The sequence below is a fragment of the Biomphalaria glabrata genome, chromosome 2 (assembly GCF_947242115.1).
Source record: "Biomphalaria glabrata chromosome 2, xgBioGlab47.1, whole genome shotgun sequence".
Lineage (NCBI taxonomy): Eukaryota > Metazoa > Mollusca > Gastropoda > Planorbidae > Biomphalaria > Biomphalaria glabrata.
This window is the reverse complement of record NC_074712.1, coordinates 64,033,018-64,053,716: the sequence shown is the minus strand read 5'-3', so window position 1 is coordinate 64,053,716 and position 20,699 is coordinate 64,033,018. Positions and strand designations below refer to the sequence as shown.

The 20,699-nt window shown below is 38.5% G+C and overlaps 1 protein-coding gene across 3 annotated transcripts in view; it reads right to left on the bottom strand.

Annotated features, from left to right (window-relative positions):
* LOC106053779 (SH2 domain-containing protein 4B-like) overlaps window positions 1-17,997 on the bottom strand; it is a 33,309-nt gene extending 15,312 nt beyond the window's left edge. The window contains exons 1-7 of one of the 3 annotated variants that reach the window (XM_056021933.1): window positions 17,850-17,997; window positions 6,889-7,168; window positions 6,114-6,189; window positions 4,960-5,116; window positions 4,458-4,547; window positions 3,366-3,489; window positions 651-728 (exon numbers count right to left, since the gene is read on the bottom strand). In XM_056021933.1, coding sequence (XP_055877908.1) covers window positions 651-728; window positions 3,366-3,489; window positions 4,458-4,547; window positions 4,960-5,116; window positions 6,114-6,189; window positions 6,889-6,987 — 624 coding nt within the window. In that variant the 5' untranslated portion in view covers window positions 6,988-7,168; window positions 17,850-17,997. Of the gene's footprint in view, window positions 1-650; window positions 729-3,365; window positions 3,490-4,457; window positions 4,548-4,959; window positions 5,117-6,113; window positions 6,190-6,888; window positions 7,169-17,499; window positions 17,644-17,849 lie in introns of those variants that run through there. The other 2 variants (XM_056021934.1, XM_056021935.1) reach the window with 2 other exon arrangements.
* Between the last annotated feature and the right edge of the window lie 2,702 nt (window positions 17,998-20,699).

Sequence of the window (20,699 nt, the reverse complement as noted above, 5' to 3'; positions counted from 1 at the left end):
TATGCATGACTAAATGCATGACGCGTAGGACGTAATCATCTTCTTTTTTGAAGTAACGTCTGTATTATATAAGATAATAAGATAAGATTTCTATGCTTCTAGAGCTTTTTCCCTCTTTCACAAATAATGCTACAACTAAGCAGACAGGTTGGACCATAAGTAAACAAAGCACTTGTATGATTACTTAAACAGTCAACAACAGTTTAAAAAAAAAAAAAAAAGCTCTACAGAAACATTCCATGCAGACATGCAGTGTATTTCTCAACCACACCGACCAACAAAAACCACGAGTTTGAAAAACAATACAAATTTGAGATTTGTTAGGCAACGCAAGTTTGAAACATGCCATTAGTGGCAGAGGATGTGGATCTGATTTAAAAAGAAAAACAACTCAGAAAAGTAACAAATTGTTTCACAAAACCCCAACATCAATTAATGCAATTTGGTGTTAAAAAACATAGCCAAACCCAGACATTCAATTCGAATAGCTGTGATGAAAATTAAAAAAAAAAAAAAAACTTAAAAAAGAAAAAAAAAACTTCAAAAAGGAAAAAATGTGATTTCAAAAAGAAAACAAAAATTCTGATGCTAAGAAGAAAGCTCCAACACTATGGAGATCTAACACAGTCGTAGAGTTCATGCATACCAACCGACAAAAAGGGGGAGTTAAGTATCAGTGACTGGCTTTTATTAGACACACGGCCATCTTGTTTGGAGTTTATGGAATGCTGGGATAGAAGTGAAAATAACATGTACTGCCTGCATAGATAACACAACATCAAGTTCTAATGTAATTGGATCTCTATTGTACTACACAATAAAACATATCACACTTGGCTTTCTTTCCAATAGATTAGATTTTTAAGTATAAATCAAAACAAGTTTGTGAAAATGAATTAGTACATGTCATGGTTAGACTAAATGCCAAGGTTACACAAGACTAAAACCTTTGGTTTACGGGACAGTATATGAACAATAATTGCTTTAACAAATTAGATACAGTCATACCTCAGTTTTTTTGGTACTTTATCCCTTACAAGAATGATTAAACAAATTTCAAAATAAAAGAGAATCAATGCTATTATCTTAATCTAAATTTGAAGAGAAAAAAAAACATAGATAAACCAAATATATAAGGACTAAAGGTTTTTATAAGAAATCAAAGTGAAGGTTTTACCATCCAATTTCTCTTTAATTTAACTGCTTTCTTTTGTAGAAGAATACCACATAAATAATAACCTACACTAAGTTGCCTGCATGTTATATACAAACAGTCAAACCTTTCTTTGTATTAGCTTTCTTTAGTGTTTTTAGTTTGTTTGTTTGTTTTGCCTCAACAAATGGTGACTTTCCAATCCTAGAAATCTATTTGTCGTGTAAATAATTTTCAATGATTTCTATATGTGTGTGAGTGTGCATAAAACAAATAGCAACCAAAGAGAACCCAGACATTTTATTTAAAGAAACAATAAATGACTAACAAACCACACAGGAGAAAAGAAATAATTGAAAGATGTAGAAATGAAAGGAAACTAAAAAAAAAAATGAAAACCAATGAAAACAAATACCCAGACATAACTAGTAAAATAAAATCAATTCCTCCTTTATGAAGCTTATGGTTGTCTATAATTTCTAATTCTATTTTCAGAAGGATCCTAGGTATCACATTCAAAGGCTGCATCACAAACAAAGAAATTAGAGACAGGGTTTATACCGCGATATGACCCCACGATGACCTGCTAACTTTTTTTTTTTTTAAATGCAAACTAAAACTCAATGACCATATTACAAGATCTTCTGGACTTGCAAAGATGCTGCAGGGAACAGTACCAGGAAAAAGAAGAAGAGGCAGACAGAGAAAGGGATGGGAAGACAACATAAAAAAAGAATGGATGGGCCTGCCATTAAATGAGGTTCTACTCAAGGCAAAAGACAGAGGAATGGAGAAAGCCAGTCAACAAATCTTGTGTGGTGCCCCCAACGGTCCTACAGACTAAGGGATAGCTGAAGGTGGTTAATTCACTATTGCTATGCGCAATAAATTTATTCTATTAAAACTCCCAGGTAATGATTTTACAAGGGCTAAAACTACTACATCATAAGTCAGTGCACAAAAAGTTCAATTAAGTCTATTTATCTATTCAAATCCTTACAGAATACAAAGATACTTTTAAGTGTAATTCAAAAATTAAAAATATGTAAACCAAATTTAATTTATATTTTGATAAATTATAACAATCCTCCAGAGTTTTCACTGTGTTGCCCAATTAGGTAGTTTTTATTGTTTTTCACGAAGATGGGTGGGAAGCGTGGTCGAGAGGCCAAGTGTGCTTGAACTTGGCTTGGCTTGGCTACCTAGAAGGGGGCTCGGGGTTCGACACCCGACTCGGGCAGAGTTGTGTTTACTGAGCGCCTAAAGGCAGCACGGAAAACCAACTCCTAGATACCCCCTCCCCCCCACCGGTCCACAAATGAGATTGGACCAAAAGCGCTCTGAGCATGCTATAAGCATGAAAGTAGAGCTATATAAAAGCTATAATTATTATTATTTATACATAAATTCGTTATAGCCGTTTTTGAAACACCAATCCAACCAGTGTTCACCCATAAAGAGTTTGCAAGCTAATAGGAGGAATTGTAGAAATGAATGAAATGAAAACCAAAAAACAAACATGAAAATGAACGAAGCAAATACCGAGGTATGACTGTAAATGAACAATCTACTGCTAAATGTTTCCATTCTTTGACTCCTCATGCATGTCAAAAGGACTAGGAAGTCATCATGATAGATTGATACAAATGTTAGCTAAGTGATTATAGTGCTAAATTGAAGTGCTAAAGGTCAAAGTTTAGATTTAGACTTTGGATTTTTTACTCATGATATGGCAATGTTTCTGAATCTACTAAACTCTAATGCCCCTGGCATGAAAATTAAACGTATTGGTCAATGCCCTGGGCACACTAAGATCTTGTACAGCCATTCTCCAAAGTAATAGTTCAACTTGACCTACACATCTCAGCGAAAACTTTTTAGGATAGAATGACAGTACATGTCTGTTTGTTAAGTGTAAGTCGAAAAGTAGCCCATACGATAAGCCACGGAGAAACAAAGATCCAGGGAGGATGCAAAAATCATGTCAACATCACAAAGCTTGATTACACAAGCAGCGAGCTGAAATGGATGACTTAACATAGAACTTTGGAGCTCTTTCGTTTAAGGCCCTTACCATAGCAAGGGGTCTATGGCTGTGAGAAATATTAGCTACTATCTTTATAATGTAGGCCAGGGGTTCTATTAACATTTTCTCTTATGTCGAGTAATACAAGCTGTTTAAACAGTGCTTCTCAAACAAATGTGTATGTACCTCAATTTCTGCTAAACGTTTTCTCTCTTCTTCTTCTTGCCTTTTCTTCTCTAGCTCCATTCTCTCCAGGGCTAGTCTTGCCTCCTTGATGGACTGATACAGGGCTGCCTCTTCCTGTTGACGCCTGTTTGAAGAGATGCAATCTTAACAGGATAGGAACTTCTTTTTTTTTTCTTTTTTGAGATTTATCTCTAGACATCCAATTTTGTAAATTAAGATGGTGATTTACCAAACGAAACCAAAGCCAGCAATGGTAATTTATGTAAAACTTAAATGAGTTAAAACGTAAAGTCTAAACATGTAACAACAAATAGTTTCAAAAAATATATTCTCTGATTTACTTCTTAAAGACAATCTATGCAGAGTCAATAGCCATGAGCTAACCTAACATTGCACAAGTTTTGATCTAATTACTCAAGGGTCACATTCTTTATATTTAAAAAAAAAAATGAGTTTCAAGAAAAAGACCCAGATCACAACAAACCAAGTCAAGCCAACTCATTTAGTGCGATACCCAATATCCAGAACTCTTAAAAGTGCTTGATTTGTAAACAGCTAAAGATTTGTGGGAAGCGTGGTCGAGAGGCTAAGTGCGCTTGAACTTGGCTTGTCTTGGCTACCTAGAAGGGGGCTCGAGGTTCGACACCCGACTCGGGCAGAGTTGCGTTTACTGAGCGCCTAAAGGCAGCACGGAAAACCAACTCCTAGATACCCCCTCCCCCCCCCCCCCCCACTGGTCCACAAATGAGATTGGACCAAAGTGCTCTGAGCTTGCTATAAGCATGAAAGTAACGCTATATAAAAAGCTATAATAATAATAATTGACTTTTTTTTTTTGGTTCAGCATAACTTTTTTTTGGTAGACAGGCTCTTATATTTATCTGTTTTCGTTCTAGAAAAATTACTATTGCTAGTAACAAAAAAAAAAAGACAAACATTTACTAACAATTTACATAAAGTCATTGATAATAAAGAAAATAATATGAAAGGAGTTAAATAGGAAATCAGAGGGGTAACTGCAAATGTAATAATTGAAATTTAAGAACGGAATGAAACTGGCTCTTTGTAAGATAGAAGAAAAGTAAGAATTACTTCATTTCATTCTCTCTCTCTTCCTTTTCTTTCTGAAGACGTTGTCTTTCCTCTTCTAATCTCTTCTGTAACTCCGCTTCTTCCTTTTCTCTAAAAAGAAAATAAGATTCAGATATGATATTGCTGTAAAATCCAAAGTTGAGCAACAAGCAAAAACTTGAGGACCACTGATCTGGTCTCAGTTTGGATAAACAAAAGCAACTAAGACATAAAACACTTTAAAACTAAAAGCCAATAACTCATCACAGTAATAGTTCTAATAACAGAGATTTGCTATATACCAGAGATGGTTTAGAAATCCAAATAAATATTAATAGTTTGGGTTAAGATATTGTATTGATTCAGGTTTCACCTAAATAGTGTCATGCATAAACTAAATAAACAGATATCATTACATCTTTAAAAAATATTTAACTACAATAATACAACGGAAGAAAAAGATAGCAACTAGTGTAAAACTGCCAAATATAAGCAAGTTACTGCACCCTTCCTTACTACTAACCTAAGTACTTTGGCCTCAGCTTCTGCTAATTTGGCGGCAGTCAGCAAGGCCTCCTCTTGAAGAATCTGTTCAATACTCTTGTCATTGGGATGCTCCCCCATCACCCAGACCCAGTCACTGCCATCTCGCGCCTTCATGAACTGTACCTTCTTTTTGCCTGTCAAAGTAGCAACCAAAACAAAAACTTGTTCTCAAAGTAAATCAACAATTTATAGTGCCATCAAATCAATTATTTATATAAAATGGGGGAAAAAGCAAAATTATTTCATCAAAAATTCTTTGGTTTGCTAAGGATATTGCTAGTTTGTTTGGAATGCAGAGAAGGTATTTAATTGCAGGTGCTAACTAATGATGAAATCAAGACATCCTTTCCAGACATAGTCTTGAACTAATTAAAAACATAAACTGGAAATAGATATTTGGAAACATTATATAGCTCCACATTTGTAGTCGAAGATGAGCACATTTCCCATAGCCATGGAAGATGGCTATGGAGTCCAATCGAGCTTTAAAAAAACTGGCCACATACATCGCATGAGTAGGTAGGGTTTGCTGCTCTTATGCCTGCTTCAAAGACATTTAGGAATTTTAAAGAAATTTTGTTAGAATATAAATGCTAATTCCAGCAAACTCTTAGGAAATAGTTTTGTCTGTTTTAGATGTTTCAGATATTTCTTCAACATGAACGCTAAGACAGGCTAGTTTAGACCTTCGTCAGGATGGCAGGGAAAAAAAAAAGTTTGAACTCCAGACCTTCATGACAAAGTCCAAAGTGTGCATACCACACCATGCAGCCATGTTTGAATTATTCATGCTCAATCTTGTATAAAACATTCATAACTTTATTCCATAGTTTATCTCAATTAGAAAGCCTTATCTGATATTTGTTGTTAAATAGCATTCATATTAAAACAACTTAGATCTTTGTATTTTAAGAAGAATATAAATGCCTCCTCTGTTTCTACGGCATTTCAAATGTAAAGATTATTAATTATAAATCTGATAATTTATGTTAATCTCATTTCTATTGTAATCAACAAGGAACTCAAACAACCTTAAGGCTAGATAACTCTTTGTCTCCCCCCCCCCCCCCCCCCAAGCAGACTACTTTTGTTTCATTCTTCCTTGTTAAGTAACTATTTGAATTCTTCTACCTGTTTTCATACATGTTGGATTTTTGTCCTCTGCTTCCATCTGTTCTTCATGAGTCTTCCAGCGTCTAATTTGTTCCTAGATTGAGAAATATGGCATACATTACTTACATATATATTTTATTTCCACACTCAAAGAGCTTCATTATTTGTTGCCCATACCTTTAATATTCTTGTGCTCAGAGATATTTAACTAATGTCATGTTTAAACATCCCTTTAATTAACTTCTTGTTCCATTTAGAGACACTTCAAGCAAATTGGCTTATGACTAATAATGATATACAATTCATATTAAGCATCTAAACTATTTTGTTGGCCGTCTTTTGGCTAAAATTTATTCCAATACAAGATATAAATAAAATGAAACAGACAATTCGTAAAATGTTTAAAACAGTCTTGAAACAAAGCCACAAAAACATCACAGCTATTACAAGGATTGATCAATTTTTGTCATAAATTTATTTATTGGTGCAGGGGTGAACAACTGTATACAAAATACAATAAAAATACAAATAGGAAACCCTGCTAGACCAAGGAAGTGGAGTTCATTTCTATTCTGCCTCAATAAACATCTGACAGATATTTAGCTATAAGTTTATTATGTGTTTATTGTTTGTTCATTTTGTTTCTTTGTAGCTGATGAAGGCCTCGTGGCTCAAACATCCTTTGATTTTATTTTGGTCCAGCAGGAGTTTCATATATGTATGTTTATTGTATTTACTGTAGAATTTTTGTAATAGAATTGTCCAAGCTATGATAAGCCTTCATTTTTTTTACCTGTCGCATTTTATAAAACAGTATCTGCTTCTGGTCTTCAGAGAGCTCTGCCATCAACTCAGGGTCGATGTACATTTGATCTAGGATTTGTTGCAGCATTTTGCCTCGTTGGTATTAAGGGCTTTTTGCAACTGGAGTGTCTTGACTTTCTGTTCTCCCCTTTTCAAAGCTACAATCTTTTTCTTGCTTTGCTCAGAGTCAGCCCACTAACACCATAACTTGACTTAGTCTGGGGATTTCATATATGTCTAGAAGGATTTGCCATTTTACCTTTTACCAGCTGAAACAAGAAGGCAGAGCTCTGAATTAAACTTAAAAAAAAAAAAAAAGGTTAAGTCTGGATTTTTAAAAAATAGCTAGTAAAGTTCCCCTTTCAGACATTGCCATCTATGGGGCAGATGATGTAAAGGTCATCTGTTTCTGTGGCCCAGGGTTAACGAAGGTGTCATGTGGCCAGCACAATGACCAACCGCCTTTACCTTTCCCTAACTAATGTCAGGTACCCATTAGAGCTGGGTGGACTCAGAGGCGCCCAAAGATCCCGAAATTAAAATTCCCAGTCGTCACAAGGATTCAAACCCGGGACCCCTGGTTCAGAAGCCAAGCGCTTCTTTTAAATAGCTACAACTGTAAACAAAATTTCATTAAAAAAAAAGACATATTAAAACATGAGAAACTTATGGAATTAAATAATGCAAAAATCTTTTCTTGATCATTAAATGGAAGTTGTTTTTATGACTCCATAACCATTTTCTTGATGATTCTACGACAGATTTTTTTAGGACTATAAGAGAGTGTCTATGGTGATTGCACTAAAGTTTTTCTTGACTGTGTGATAATTTTTCTTGATGACGCATATGAGAGTTTTCTGAATGTGAGAGTTTTCTGAATGCGAGAGTTTTCTGAATGTGAGTTTTCTGAATGTGAGAGTTTTCTGAATGTTTGCATTAGACAGTTTCCCCAATGATTGCAAGTGACAGTTTTTCCAACTATTGCATGAAAGAGATTTTTTGACAAATGTATGAAAGTATTTTCCTGATGTTATAGAAATTTAGAGAATTTCCCCCTTATTTAATGTGCACATTTACCATGATAGTCTGAAAGATTTCTTGATGACTGAAGTAGCAGTATTTAATTTTTTTAAGGCTTAAAAATTTACTATAAATTTTTTTTTTAATGTGTGACTGGCTAAGTTGAAATAGTGCAGTAATGCAAACTGGGTCAAGCTGTTCTGGCCAGTACTTTTGTGCATTACTTATTAAGACTAAATAAACGATGTAGGTCAGTTGAAGTTGCATTAGTATATATACATGCCAACATCAGTGTTTTGTTTCAAATAGATTCTTTTCAACATAATTTTTTAAGCAAATTTTCACCTGGGAATTTTGGGATTTAAAATAATGTAAGAAAAAAAAAAGTAGGTCACAAATACAAGTCAATCAAGGAGGTCACTGCAAGGTCACAAATAAGTGAATCAAGGAGATCCCTGCAAGACTTTAGTATGTCACATATATAAGTTTAAACTATTGGTTAATATGGATGACTAGATGCATGACACGTAGGACATACTCATCTTTTTTTGAAGAAACATCTCTGTTTTATAAGATATATATAAGTGAATCAAGGAGATCCAGGCAAGACTTTAGTATGTCACACATATAAGTGAATCTTAAGTTAATTTATTATAAATCTAGTCTACAACTCACTAAATTACCCTAACCCTTACTTCTAAATTAAGAATGTCGAGATCTAAATCTACTAGTCTAGTGACTAAATCTTAGCTCTATTACTCTATACTACACTATAGATTCTTCTTCTTCCTCATTCTCATTATTGTGTTGGATTGTTCAGATGACTAGACGAAATATATGAGATGAACTGGTTTCCAAATCAGGCAGCTCTCCATATAGTTTTCTCTCCATAGGGGTGTTTAGAGGCCAGTGTCTTGTACGGGCCTCTTAGTAAAGAATGCAGTTTTGAAAGACATGGTCAGCATTCTCTTGTGACACTCCACATGGAAAGAGTTCACTAGTTCCAATTTTGAGCTTCTGGAACTTATGTTGTCTCATTCTGTTGTGTCCGGTTCTATAGATTCTATTTCTAGAGATCTAGATATACTACTTTAGGCTTAGACTTAGGTCCTCCCGCTCCGTTCGGCGCATTGGGCAGCAAGCTGTCTCCATAAAGTTCTGTCATTGGCAATGTCTGAAGCCTCCTCCCACCACTGTTCTGAGGTCCTCCATGAAGGTGTGTCGCCAAGTAATACGAGGACGCCCCTGTTTGCACTTTCCTCGTATTGGCTTCCATGTTATCAAATGTGCGTAGTTCATTTGACATAGAACATGCCCTGCAAACCTCATGCGACGCTCTGTCACAACCTCACTAAGTGTTCGATTTCCTTCATCCTTCAGATCTACTATACCAAGCTTAAAATCAGTAGAATCTGTCTAGTCACTATAGAATCTAGATTTATAATCTAGCAATGATAGTTTCATTTTTTTCTATAACCTAGGTGTTTGATTTTTTTGATTTTTTGATTTGAGGCACATCGGCACAATTTAGGCCATGTCGTGCCTGCAGTCCCTCAAGGACCACTCTCTCTCTAAACAACAAGGGCCAGATTCTATACAGTCATATAATTAAAATCAAGGTCTATTCACAGTTAAAATAGTAAAGGTAGTAAAAATTTAAATATTTGGTAAAAATCTAATGTAAATAGTGCATGTTCACAAATTCAGAAATCAGATCTTCGTAGATAGCCCCACTTCCCGAATAAAGCCCAGTACCTTCCCAGGGTCGACATTATTAAATAGTGTTTTTAGATTAGTGGCTCTAAAATATTTCGCCCTGACATCCTGGTATCTGGGGCAATCAACGAGGATATGTTCCACGGTGAGGCGAGAGTCACAGTACTCGCAAAGTGGGGGCTCCTCTCTCTTCAGTACAAAAGAGTGCGTGATGTAGGTGTGGCCAATCCTAAGTCTGGACATGGTTGTGCTACCACGCCTTGTCAGACCCTTAGATGTGGGCCGCCACCTGACATCCGCCACAATCTGCCTGAGTTTACTGTGAGTCTCAGCCTCCCATCGGTTCTGCCACTCTCGATAGGTAGCAGAGGCAATACTTTGTCTCAGGTCCGAGTAGGGAATTTGGGTTCCTGACACCGCATGATTTAGGGCTCTCTTTGCTTCTCTGTCTGCGGCTTCGTTTCCCTCAATGCCAACATGGGAGGGGACCCAGATGAAGGTGACATCCCTACGGTCGGCTGTTATTTGGTCCAACAGCTTCAGGCTCTTATGTACCAATGGGATGTCAGTCTTCATCCGCCCCAAAGCTTGCAATGCAGATTTGGAGTCGGAGCAGATTATAAATTTACTCCTTTCTGATGCTTTTACGGCCATAAGTGCAAGCAATATTGCGTGCAATTCGGCCGTAAAGATGGAGCAGCCATCAGGGAGTCTACGGGAGATTGTTTTGTTCCGAAAGGAGCAGGCACACGCGACCTTTCCCTCCATTTTGGATCCGTCTGTGTAGATGGTGCCACAATCTCCGTAGCTCTCCTGCAGTTCCCTAAAGTGGACTTGTAGTATGCTTGGGTCTGTATTTTCTTTTTTGAAATTAAGGAGGGATAAATTTAATTTGGGTTTATTCATTAGCCAAGGAGGATTCTGAGGGGTTTCTATTTTAGAGATTTGGTCAATGGGTGGGGTTAAATTTTGGATGGGTTCTCTCATTCGAAGGCCCAACGGCTGTATGACGTTAGGCCTTCGATTGTATAGTTCTACCTCTGTGGGGTTAAATATGGAGTCAAAAGCAGGGTTCGTGGGGTTGGATTTTAGCTTGACTATATACTGCATTGCAAGCTTTTTCATTCTTATATCCATGGGGAGTTCTCCAGCCTCCACATGGAGACTTGGGATAGGTGATGTACGAAACCCGCCGAGACAGAGACGCAGGGCAGCATTTTGTATTGGTTCCAGTATTTTTAGGTACGACTTCCTTGCTGCTCCATATATTATGGATCCATAGTCTAGCTTAGATCGAATTAGACTCCGATAGAGCAGCAGCAAGGTATCTCTGTCAGCTCCCCAGTCCGTATGGCTGAGTACTCTTAGTATGTTTAATGACTTTTGGCATTTCTTCTTAAGTTCCTTAATGTGGGGGAGAAAATTAAATTTGGAATCTAAGGTGAGGCCTAAAAATTTTGTAGTTTTCACGACAGGGATCTTCTTTTTGTGTATAAATAGTTCAGGGTCTGGGTGGAGTCCCCTTAGATTACAAAAATGCATACTAACTGTTTTGGAGTCTGAGAATTTGAAGCCATTATAGTTTGCCCAACCCTGAATTTTGTTTAAACATAACTGTAATTTTCTTTCTAAGGTGTTCATGTTTTTCCCATAAGTAAGAATGACAAAGTCATCAACATACAAAGAGCACTCTATGCCAGGGGACAGCGCATTTATGATGCTATTTATTTTAATGTTGAACAGGGTGACTGACAGAATGCTGCCCTGGGGTACACCCATTTCCTGGTCATGAGTGTCAGAAGCGGAGTTGCCCACTCGAACCTGAAATTTTCGATCTTTCAGAAATTCCTCCACAAAACGGGGGAGGTGTCCCTTAAGCCCCATAAGCGCCAGGTCACGTAGAATGCCATGTTTCCAGGTTGTGTCGTAGGCCTTTTCTATATCGAAGAATACAGCTACTAGATGTTCTCTTCTGAGTAATGCATTTCTAATATAAGCTTCCAGCCTTACCAGGTGGTCAGTTGTTGTCCGCCCCTGCCGGAATCCGCACTGGTAGTTTGAGATCACTTTATTCCTTTCCAGGTACCAGACCAGCCTACTGTTAATCATTCTTTCCATGGTTTTGCAGATGCAGCTTGTTAGTGCTATTGGTCGATAGTTAGCTGGGTCAGAGCCGTCTCTTCCCGGTTTAGGTATCGGTATAACTGTGGCTTTCCTCCAGCTGTTTGGGAAAGCGCCTGTTTGCCACACACAGTTATAGACCCCTAGCAGGACTGCCAATGAGGGTTCGGGAAGGTGCTTGAGGAACTGGTAATGGATTTCGTCTTCTCCAGGCGCTGTGTCATGTGACTTGTCCAGCGATTCCCTCAGTTCCTCAAGCGAGAACGGTTTGTTGTAGTCTTCATTGTTCTCTGACCTGAAATCAATGGGGTGTCTTTCCTCCCTGGTTTTGACTTTTTGGAACTCTGGCGTGTAGTGTGCAGTGGATGATTTTTCTGCTATTGAGGATGCCAGGCAGTCAGCTATTTCTCTGGGGGACGTGACAGTTCGTCCTTGGTTTTTCAAATGCCCTATTGCATTTGATTCTTTCCCTTTGATTCGCCTTACTGCCTTCCAAACCGCTCTAGCAGAAGTTTTGGCATCCAGACTGCCCACAAAACTTCTCCAGGAATTCCTTTTGGCTGACCGTATGGTTTGTCTAGCCTTTGCTCTAGCTATCCTGAATAGCTTTAGGTTTTCCTGGGAAGGATTCTTTATAAATGCAGCCAGTTGTTTTTTCCTATCACCAATAGCACTTTTGCAAGCTGTATCAAACCATGGTTTGCTAGGCCGTTTTGGATTTGCAGAGGTTAGGGGTACAACTTTCCTGGCTATACTTAGTAGCTTGCTAGCAAAGGTATCAGCTGGGTTCTGTCCATGGAGGATATTTTCTGTGATATCCTCAGAGCATCTTTTTTGGAATTGTTCCCAATCGGCCTTATTCAGTTTCCACCGCTGAGGTCGTCCCAATGAAGGGAGATTGTTAGTAATGATGATTGGGAAGTGATCACTTCCCCGTAGATCATTGCTAACTGACCATTTAAAATCGTCCAGAAGTCCGGGGACGCATACGGTGAGGTCAATGCATGTGAATGATCCAGTTCCTGGGTGCAAGTAGGTCGGTGATGCATCATTAAGTATGCATAAATCATGTTGGAGGAAGATATCCTCCAGCATACGACCTCTTGTGTCGGTATTGTTGGATCCCCACATGGTGTTATGGGCATTGAAATCCCCAAGGATTAAATAAGGCCGGGGGAGTTGTTTCAATAGGTCCTCCATGTCTGTTCGGTTTAATGGAGCGCCTGGTGGTAGATACAGGCTGCAGCAAGTGATAACCTTGTGAAGCGTTATCCTAGCTGCTACGGCCTGTAGTGTGGTCTGTAGTTCTACCCTCTCATGGGGGATGCTATCCTTCACAAGGATACAGACTCCACCTGATGCTCTCTCTGCATCCTCAACATTCTTGGTGTAAGCACGGTAGCTTCGGAAGCTGATGCAATCTTTCAGAAATGTTTCCTGTAAGCAGACAGCTACAGGAGTCTCAGAGTCCATCAGTAGCTGCATTTCCTCGTAATTGGCCTTGAGGCCTCTACAATTCCACTGTACAATTCTGGAATCCATGGCTTATTCTAGATGACCTACTAGGAGCTATTTGGCCTTGGGAGGCCCCCGGAGGGGTTTCCCTTTATTCCAGTGACCTTGGTATTTTTATTCTTGGGTTTGGATGGAGAGGAGGACAACCCCCTTTTGGGGGAAGTCTTTCTCTCTGGAGAGGGGAGATCCCTCTGGTTAGAGCGGAGGTTATTTCCTCCTCTCTCACCTCGGGCATCCTCTCCGCTTTGATTTCTCCCCTTAGGGAGTTGGTCAACCTCTAACTCGGTAGAGGTTGGGGTGTCTGGCTGGGTTCTCTGAGGAGAACCTGTGTCAGACATGATGTCTCCGGGTTCTCCCGGAGTATTGGTTTTGACATGCTGCTCAGTCTCCATGCTCTCATCAGCGAGCACAGAGAACCTGTTCTTTAGCATGACAACAGGGCTTTCTTGTTTCTTCAGAGGTGTGTTCTTTGGCGGTGTTTTCTTCTGAGTTGGGGGAGGAGGAGGGGGTGGTGGGGTCAATGTGTCCGTCTGTGTGGCTATGGATCTTCCTTTCTTAGCAACAGCCTGGGCGTAGGTCTTTGTCAAGCCGAATTGGCCCTTGGGTAGGGCCAGTACAGCCGATTTCGCCTGGCTAAAGGTACATCCGTTTCTTGCCTTGTACTCCTGCACGGCAACCTCCTGTTTCCACACAGGGCAGTCCTTGGAGTAGGCTGAGTGGCCAGCTTGACAGTTTGGGCATTTGAACTGGGCTGTGCAGCCCTTGTCCTCATGACCCTCTCCAGCACATCTGGCACACACAGTGTTCCTCTTGCAGACTGCCGCGCCGTGTCCATAACCCTGGCACTTGAAGCACCTCATGGGGTTAGGTATGTAGGGCCTCACTGGAACTCGTAGGTATCCTGCCTTCACATACTCTGGCGGTGTCCTAGTTCCGAATGTGAGGATAATAGTGGCGGTTTTGACCTCCTCACCCTCCCTGCGCCTGGTAATGCGCCGGGCATGGGTGACTCCTTCAATGCCCTCCACTATTTCCTTCTCGGAACATTCCAGTAGGTCCCTAGAGCTGATTACACCTCTGCTGGTGTTCAGACTCTTGTGTGGCATGACTTCCACTTGGAGATCACAGAGTCTTCTGCATCTTAAAAGCCCATCAGAGTGTGTCTTGCTGTCTACTTCTACAAGGAGTTCCATTGTTTTGTGTAGCTTAGACACACTCTTGGGCTCTCCCACTACTGACTTGAGTCCCTTATAGATAATAAAAGGGCTCAACTTGGTCAGGCTTTTTCCCTCCTCTGTGCATCTAACCACCAGAAATGATGGCCAGGTGGCACAGCCTTTTGGGACCTCCTCCTTTTTATCGTCAATTCGTCGTTTCTTGCCCAGACACAGGTCTGGGGCAAGTAGTTTTGTGTGTGTTTTTTTGTCCATATATATTTTGGTTAATTCGGCACCTGTGCTCCCCACCCGCCATCGAGTCCAACAAGGGGACGGGCCATTCGGATGTCCAGAATGAGCCCGCCAGGGCTACACAGGTGCTATACTCAGTCAGCTGCTACATCGGACATGTGTCCGATACAGCAGCTCCCTGATTGACCCTCCAGCCACCGCCCTCCAGCATAGGTCGACGACCTATGCTGGTAGCTCGGCATGACCAGCCGGTTGACCCAGAGCGGGCCATCTGGGTCTCAGGTCTAGGGGAACTTGGAGCCAAAGTATTGTGTTGTTGTGGCTTATCCTCAGATAGCCACCACTCAAACACCAGGATCTCTTTATCCCCCCTTACCCGTCGCAGTCCACGGCAAACGGACTGGTCTAGGACGTAGTGAGAATTTAAAGTTAAGGAGACAGTGTGATGATCAATGAAGGCAGACTTAGGAAAAGAGGAGGCAGACACAATGATAGAAAAGAAGTAGGGCACTTTTGAGCTCCAAAAGTGCTAAGGAAAGAGGAGCGCAGTTTAACGTCATGTCTCGGGACGAATATAACCTAGGTATTTTGCATCTAAAATTAATTCTATTCTACTACTAACTAGAATCTATATATATATATATATATACTAGTCTAGATCTAGATATTATATATAAATCTAATGATTTTCTAGTCTAGATTAGATTCTACTATTCTAGGTCTAGAGTGACTAGATCTAAATCTAGACAAGCTTTAGACTTTAGATCTAGGTAAATCTAGAATAACCAATAATCAGTATACCCAACAGTAGATTCTATGTATCATCTTATCTTATAGATTAGATAATCAGTATACCCAACAGTAGATTCTATGTATCATCTTATCTTATAGATTACAGATGTTACATCAAAAAAGAAGATAATTACATACACTACGCATTTCATGTGTCACTCTAGTCATGCATGTTAATCATATACATATGTATCATTGTATGTTAGATGAACATGATCTCCAGATGCGGTAAACGAATTTGCATTCGCTGCCATCTCTTTCGGTTTATTTATGAACCTCTGGAAAACAGAAGTCATGTTCCAGAAGTCACCCAATAAAACATAGCCCCAAAGATCACCGTAAACATATCTAGGTAGAATAGCATCAAATGATGTCTCACTTTCAAGGGAAGTTGATAACCATCTGGCCAGGGCCAGTAGCGCTTTTGGATGCCTTCAGGCGAGAGTTTAGCGGAGAAATCGCTCCATATGCCTACAAAAATCAATGTCTACCAGGCTGTGGTTCTCTCAATTCCTTCTATATGGCTCTGAGACATGGACTTTATACAGAAAATAACTAAGGACTTCTTAAGCACTTTCACCAAAGATGCTTGCGTTCCATCATGGACAGATGTCCTTGCGAACGCAGGTATGGGCAGTATAGAGGGACTTCTTATGGTTCGACAGTTACGCTGGGCAAGGCACATATCCCGTATGGAGGACGAACGTATGCCAAAGGCAGTCTTTTTTGGTGAGCTAATAGGTGGTCGATGTAAAAAAGGGCGCCCCACAGAAACGCTTCAAAGACCAGCTTAGGTGTCAACTTTCCTATCATCATAGAAGAGAGCATCTGGTTGCATGCGGTGTCAGAACAAGACAGCTACCGAGGACAAACACAGATGGTGAAAATAAGAAAATCTATATCGACCACCTGCTGACAATGGTTATGCTTGCCCTGGATGTGGCAAAATATGAAGGTCACAGCTGGGGTTGCGCAGCCACTGGAAATACTGCATTTCTCACTAATCTTTGGACTCGAAGACAAGCCTTATTATTATTATTATGTTAGATTACTTCATGATCATGTAGAGCTCTAGATCTGATTCAAGTTCTGAGTATATCATTGTCATTATGATGATCATTATCAATATTTAATACTAAGTAGATATATATAGATCTTAACTAGACAATAAAGACTTTTCTATATTATTATTATTAATAATTATATATACTAAATACTAGTATTATATAAATTTAGCTACTATAGACTATAACTTTATAGTCTATAGTTAGTAATGTTATAGTTACTATAATTATGATATACGACTTATATTTATACTATACTCAATTATATCAGTATATGAATTTCAATCACTGAAAATGTCAATGTTCAATATTATGTTGAAGACAGTGAAGAAAGAATTATGAATGACTATATATATAATCTAGATTCTAGTAGTCTATTATGAGTATGAGTAGAATGAGTTGAATGAGTATGACTAGAATTGACTAGATCTCTAGATCATATAGCTAGATTGTCATAGATGATAGATCTATGAAATGAAATACACTGAAGACATGACACTACTTTACTTATCATACTTATCAATACTAGATCTACCAGCCAGAGCTGGTAATCTATAACTCTAACAAGATCTTCTACTCTACCTCCTCTCCTCTACTCTAGATTCTAGATCTATTTCTATGATTATCATTTTATTTATGAAACCTGATTTACTGATACTGATAGTCTAAGTCTAAGTCTTAAAAAAAAATCTTTGTCACAAAGTTACACAAAGGTATGTGTAGTCAGTGTAGACTCTATCTAGTCTATACTTGTTGAGTATGACTTAATACTAGTTACTACTATAGTCTATGCTATATATTATTTATTATTATTATAAATTATAGGCTTATAAGGCTTCTAGATCTACTCATCTACTGCCTATGGCTATGCCTATAGTATAGTAACAGTATAGTTATAGTATGCCTAGACTAATAACTACACTATAGAATACGTATAGTTAATAGTGCCGTATAGAGACTCACTCTAGACTCTAGACCTAGAATCTAGGTCAATAGATGAAGTCACTGTAGATGTAGAACTGTAGATTGTAGAACTATCAATGTGTAGATCTATATATCTAGATCTATGTATAAAGTATTAATCTAAATCTAATCTAGGTCTTTTTTTTTTTCAGATAACACATAATTAAAAAGGCATGATAAGGAAGTGTAAACAGTTACAGTACAACAGTTGAAACAGTCGATTCGGTGTCCACACAATGATTCACAATCATCCAATGAGAATGACAATCACAATAACTTCAATAAGTAAATATTAGCAGTCAAAATAAACATATAGACTCAGATCAAGAGTCTTGTTCTTACTGACTTACAGAAAACAGAAGCTTATCACATTGCCCATCCTTCCTTTTCTTCAGCACAGGTCACACTACTGACTACCACTAATCTAACACTTGCTTCCTTATCGTTATATGAAAATTTTCGTTTTTTTTTTGTTTTTTTTCGTTCAGTTTCACAATAGCTGGGGGCGGCTCCGTAATTATTTCCTATTTCTGATAAATTAGGTCTAGATCATAGACATAGTACTAGATTCACAACAAACGAATATTAACATTTGACTAGAGTAACACCTTTAGTAAAATCACTTAATTTAGAAAGCCTTCAGGATAGAAGACTCATAAGTAAAGTAGCAATTATACATAAAACACTGAACCATAATCTTCAGATACAAAAACAAAATTTAATAAAGTACTCAGAAAGACACAAAGATAATGGCACATTCCTCATCCCATATGCTGGAACAAATTAGTACAAATACTCCTTCTTCCTCAGTGCTATTAGAGCATAAAATGGGTTGCCTGAGCTAGCCAGAAAAACCAGTGACTTGGGCCGACTTGGCAGAATTTAAGTCATTGGTTAATATGCATGACTGAATGCATGACGCGTAGGTCGTAATCATCTTCTTTTTTGACGTAACGTACGTCTCTATTATATAAGATGATAAGAATCTCTAGATCAAATCTGATTTTAGATTCTATAAATTTATTCCTCCAACCCATTCACCCAGCCTTATCTAGGTCTAGGTTTAGATTTAAAATTCGAATTTATCTAAAATCTAGACTATTTATAAAAATATTGTTGGAGGGTGTTATGGGTTCTTATTTGGGTTTTAATAAACAACTGGGTCAGAATAACCATGAAAAAAAAAGGAATTGGCCTTGGGTAAGAATAACCCAACCTTTTTTTTTTAAAAAAGTAAATGACATGGGCATGGTATTTATCAATCATCATACTATGGTTCAGATCAAACGAGACAGCAGCCTCAGCAAATTCATGGACGGCAAGTTGAAGCTCCTGTTCGGTGTGTAGGACTACAAGACTGGGGCGCAATCATCGAATCGCCGCGTGTTAAATATGCTGCCGCCGGGTTTTAATAAACAACTGGGTCAGAATAACCATGAAAAAAAAAAGGAATTGGCCTTGGGTAAGAATAACCCAACCTTTTTTTTTTTTAAAGTAAATGACTTGGGCATGGTATTTATCAATCATCATACTATGGTTCAGATCAAACGAGACAGCAGCCTCAGCAAATTCATGGACGGCAAGTTGAAGCTCCTGTTCGGTGTGTAGGCCTACAAGACTGGGGCGCAATCATCGAATCGCCGCGTGTTAAATATGCTGCCGCCGGGTTTTAATAAACAACTGGGTCAGAATAACCATGAAAAAAAAGGAATTGGCCTTGGGTAAGAATAACCCAACCTTTTTTTTTTTTTTAAAGTAAATGACTTGGGCATGGTATTTATCAATCATCATACTATGGTTCAGATCAAACGAGACAGCAGCCTCAGCAAATTCATGGACGACAAGTTGAAGCTCCTGTTCGGTGTGTACAAGACTGGGGCGCAATCATCGAATCGCCGCGTGTTAAATATGCTGCCGCCGGTGCAGGACCTAAAAAAAAACGGAAGTCATGCTTCAGAAGTCCCCAACGGGAACTAATCCAGATCCACAAATCAATGTAAATGGCCATCTCCTTATCCTTTGTGTTGTTGACCACTTTACCTAGGCCGCACATTGTCCAAAGATGCGTCACTGTCCAAAGAAATAAACAATCGTCTCACAAAGGCCAACGACGCTTTTGGTTACAAATAACTAAGTTCTGCTGGAGGCAGGTGAGGACAGTATATGCATCACTAAACTTATCCTGCACGGGAGACGACCGCATGCCAAAAGCGATCTTCTTTGGCGAGCTTAAAGAAAAACGGCGTAACAGTGCATGTGCTCCCCCCCCCCCCCCCGTAAGCGCTATAATATGGTTATAAAGATTAACTTAGGGCTATAGACACACTTCGAATCGCCCTCCCTGGCTTAGGGGAAAGTAGCTGGCAGCAGATAGCCCCTAAAAGAGATTGTTGAAGACTAACTTGGACAGCTCTCACAAAGGCTGCAGGACAAGCATTTGAGACTCATTGAAGACAAGGCGCAGAAGACGGAAAGAAAACTTATGTTAGTTATATAGACTGCCGGCAGACAGACAACGGCTATGTCTGCACGAGAAGCGAGAAAATATGCAGGTCGCAACTAGGTCTGCAAATTTTAGTAGCAAAAAAATGCAAATTTTTTAGGTTTACTCAATGTAAATCCGCTGTATGGGCTATAAAAAGACCACACTATAATCACAAATCAGACACTTTTGAACCACGACAGTGTTGCCAACTGTGAGATTTAAAGTATTGTCGGTAAAAATGTAAAGAAAATAAATAAGTAAATACTATTTTTAATTTACATAAACGATTTACCAAATCGCATTAGCTCTGGAACAAAAGTCCAATTATTTGCAGACGATTGCATAATATATAGAACAATAAAAAACAACAGAAGATACAGAAAATTTTACTAAGAGAATTAGATGAATTACAGAAATTGGAATCAAATTGGAGCATGTTTTTCCATCCAGAAAAATGTCAGTTATTAAGAGTAACAAAAAAAAAAAAAAAACTAAAACAAATTAATTCCACTTATTATATCTTATTCATGGTAAACCAGTAACATAAACTAAAAACGCAAAATACCTAGGTGTTATAATAAATTAAAAACTGTCAATTTAAGGAATCCCCATATTGATGAAACTATCAAAAAATCAAACAAAGCATTGGAGTTTATTAAAAGAAATTCTATAAATTAAATAAGAACATAAAACTAAAATGTTATTTAACCTTGGT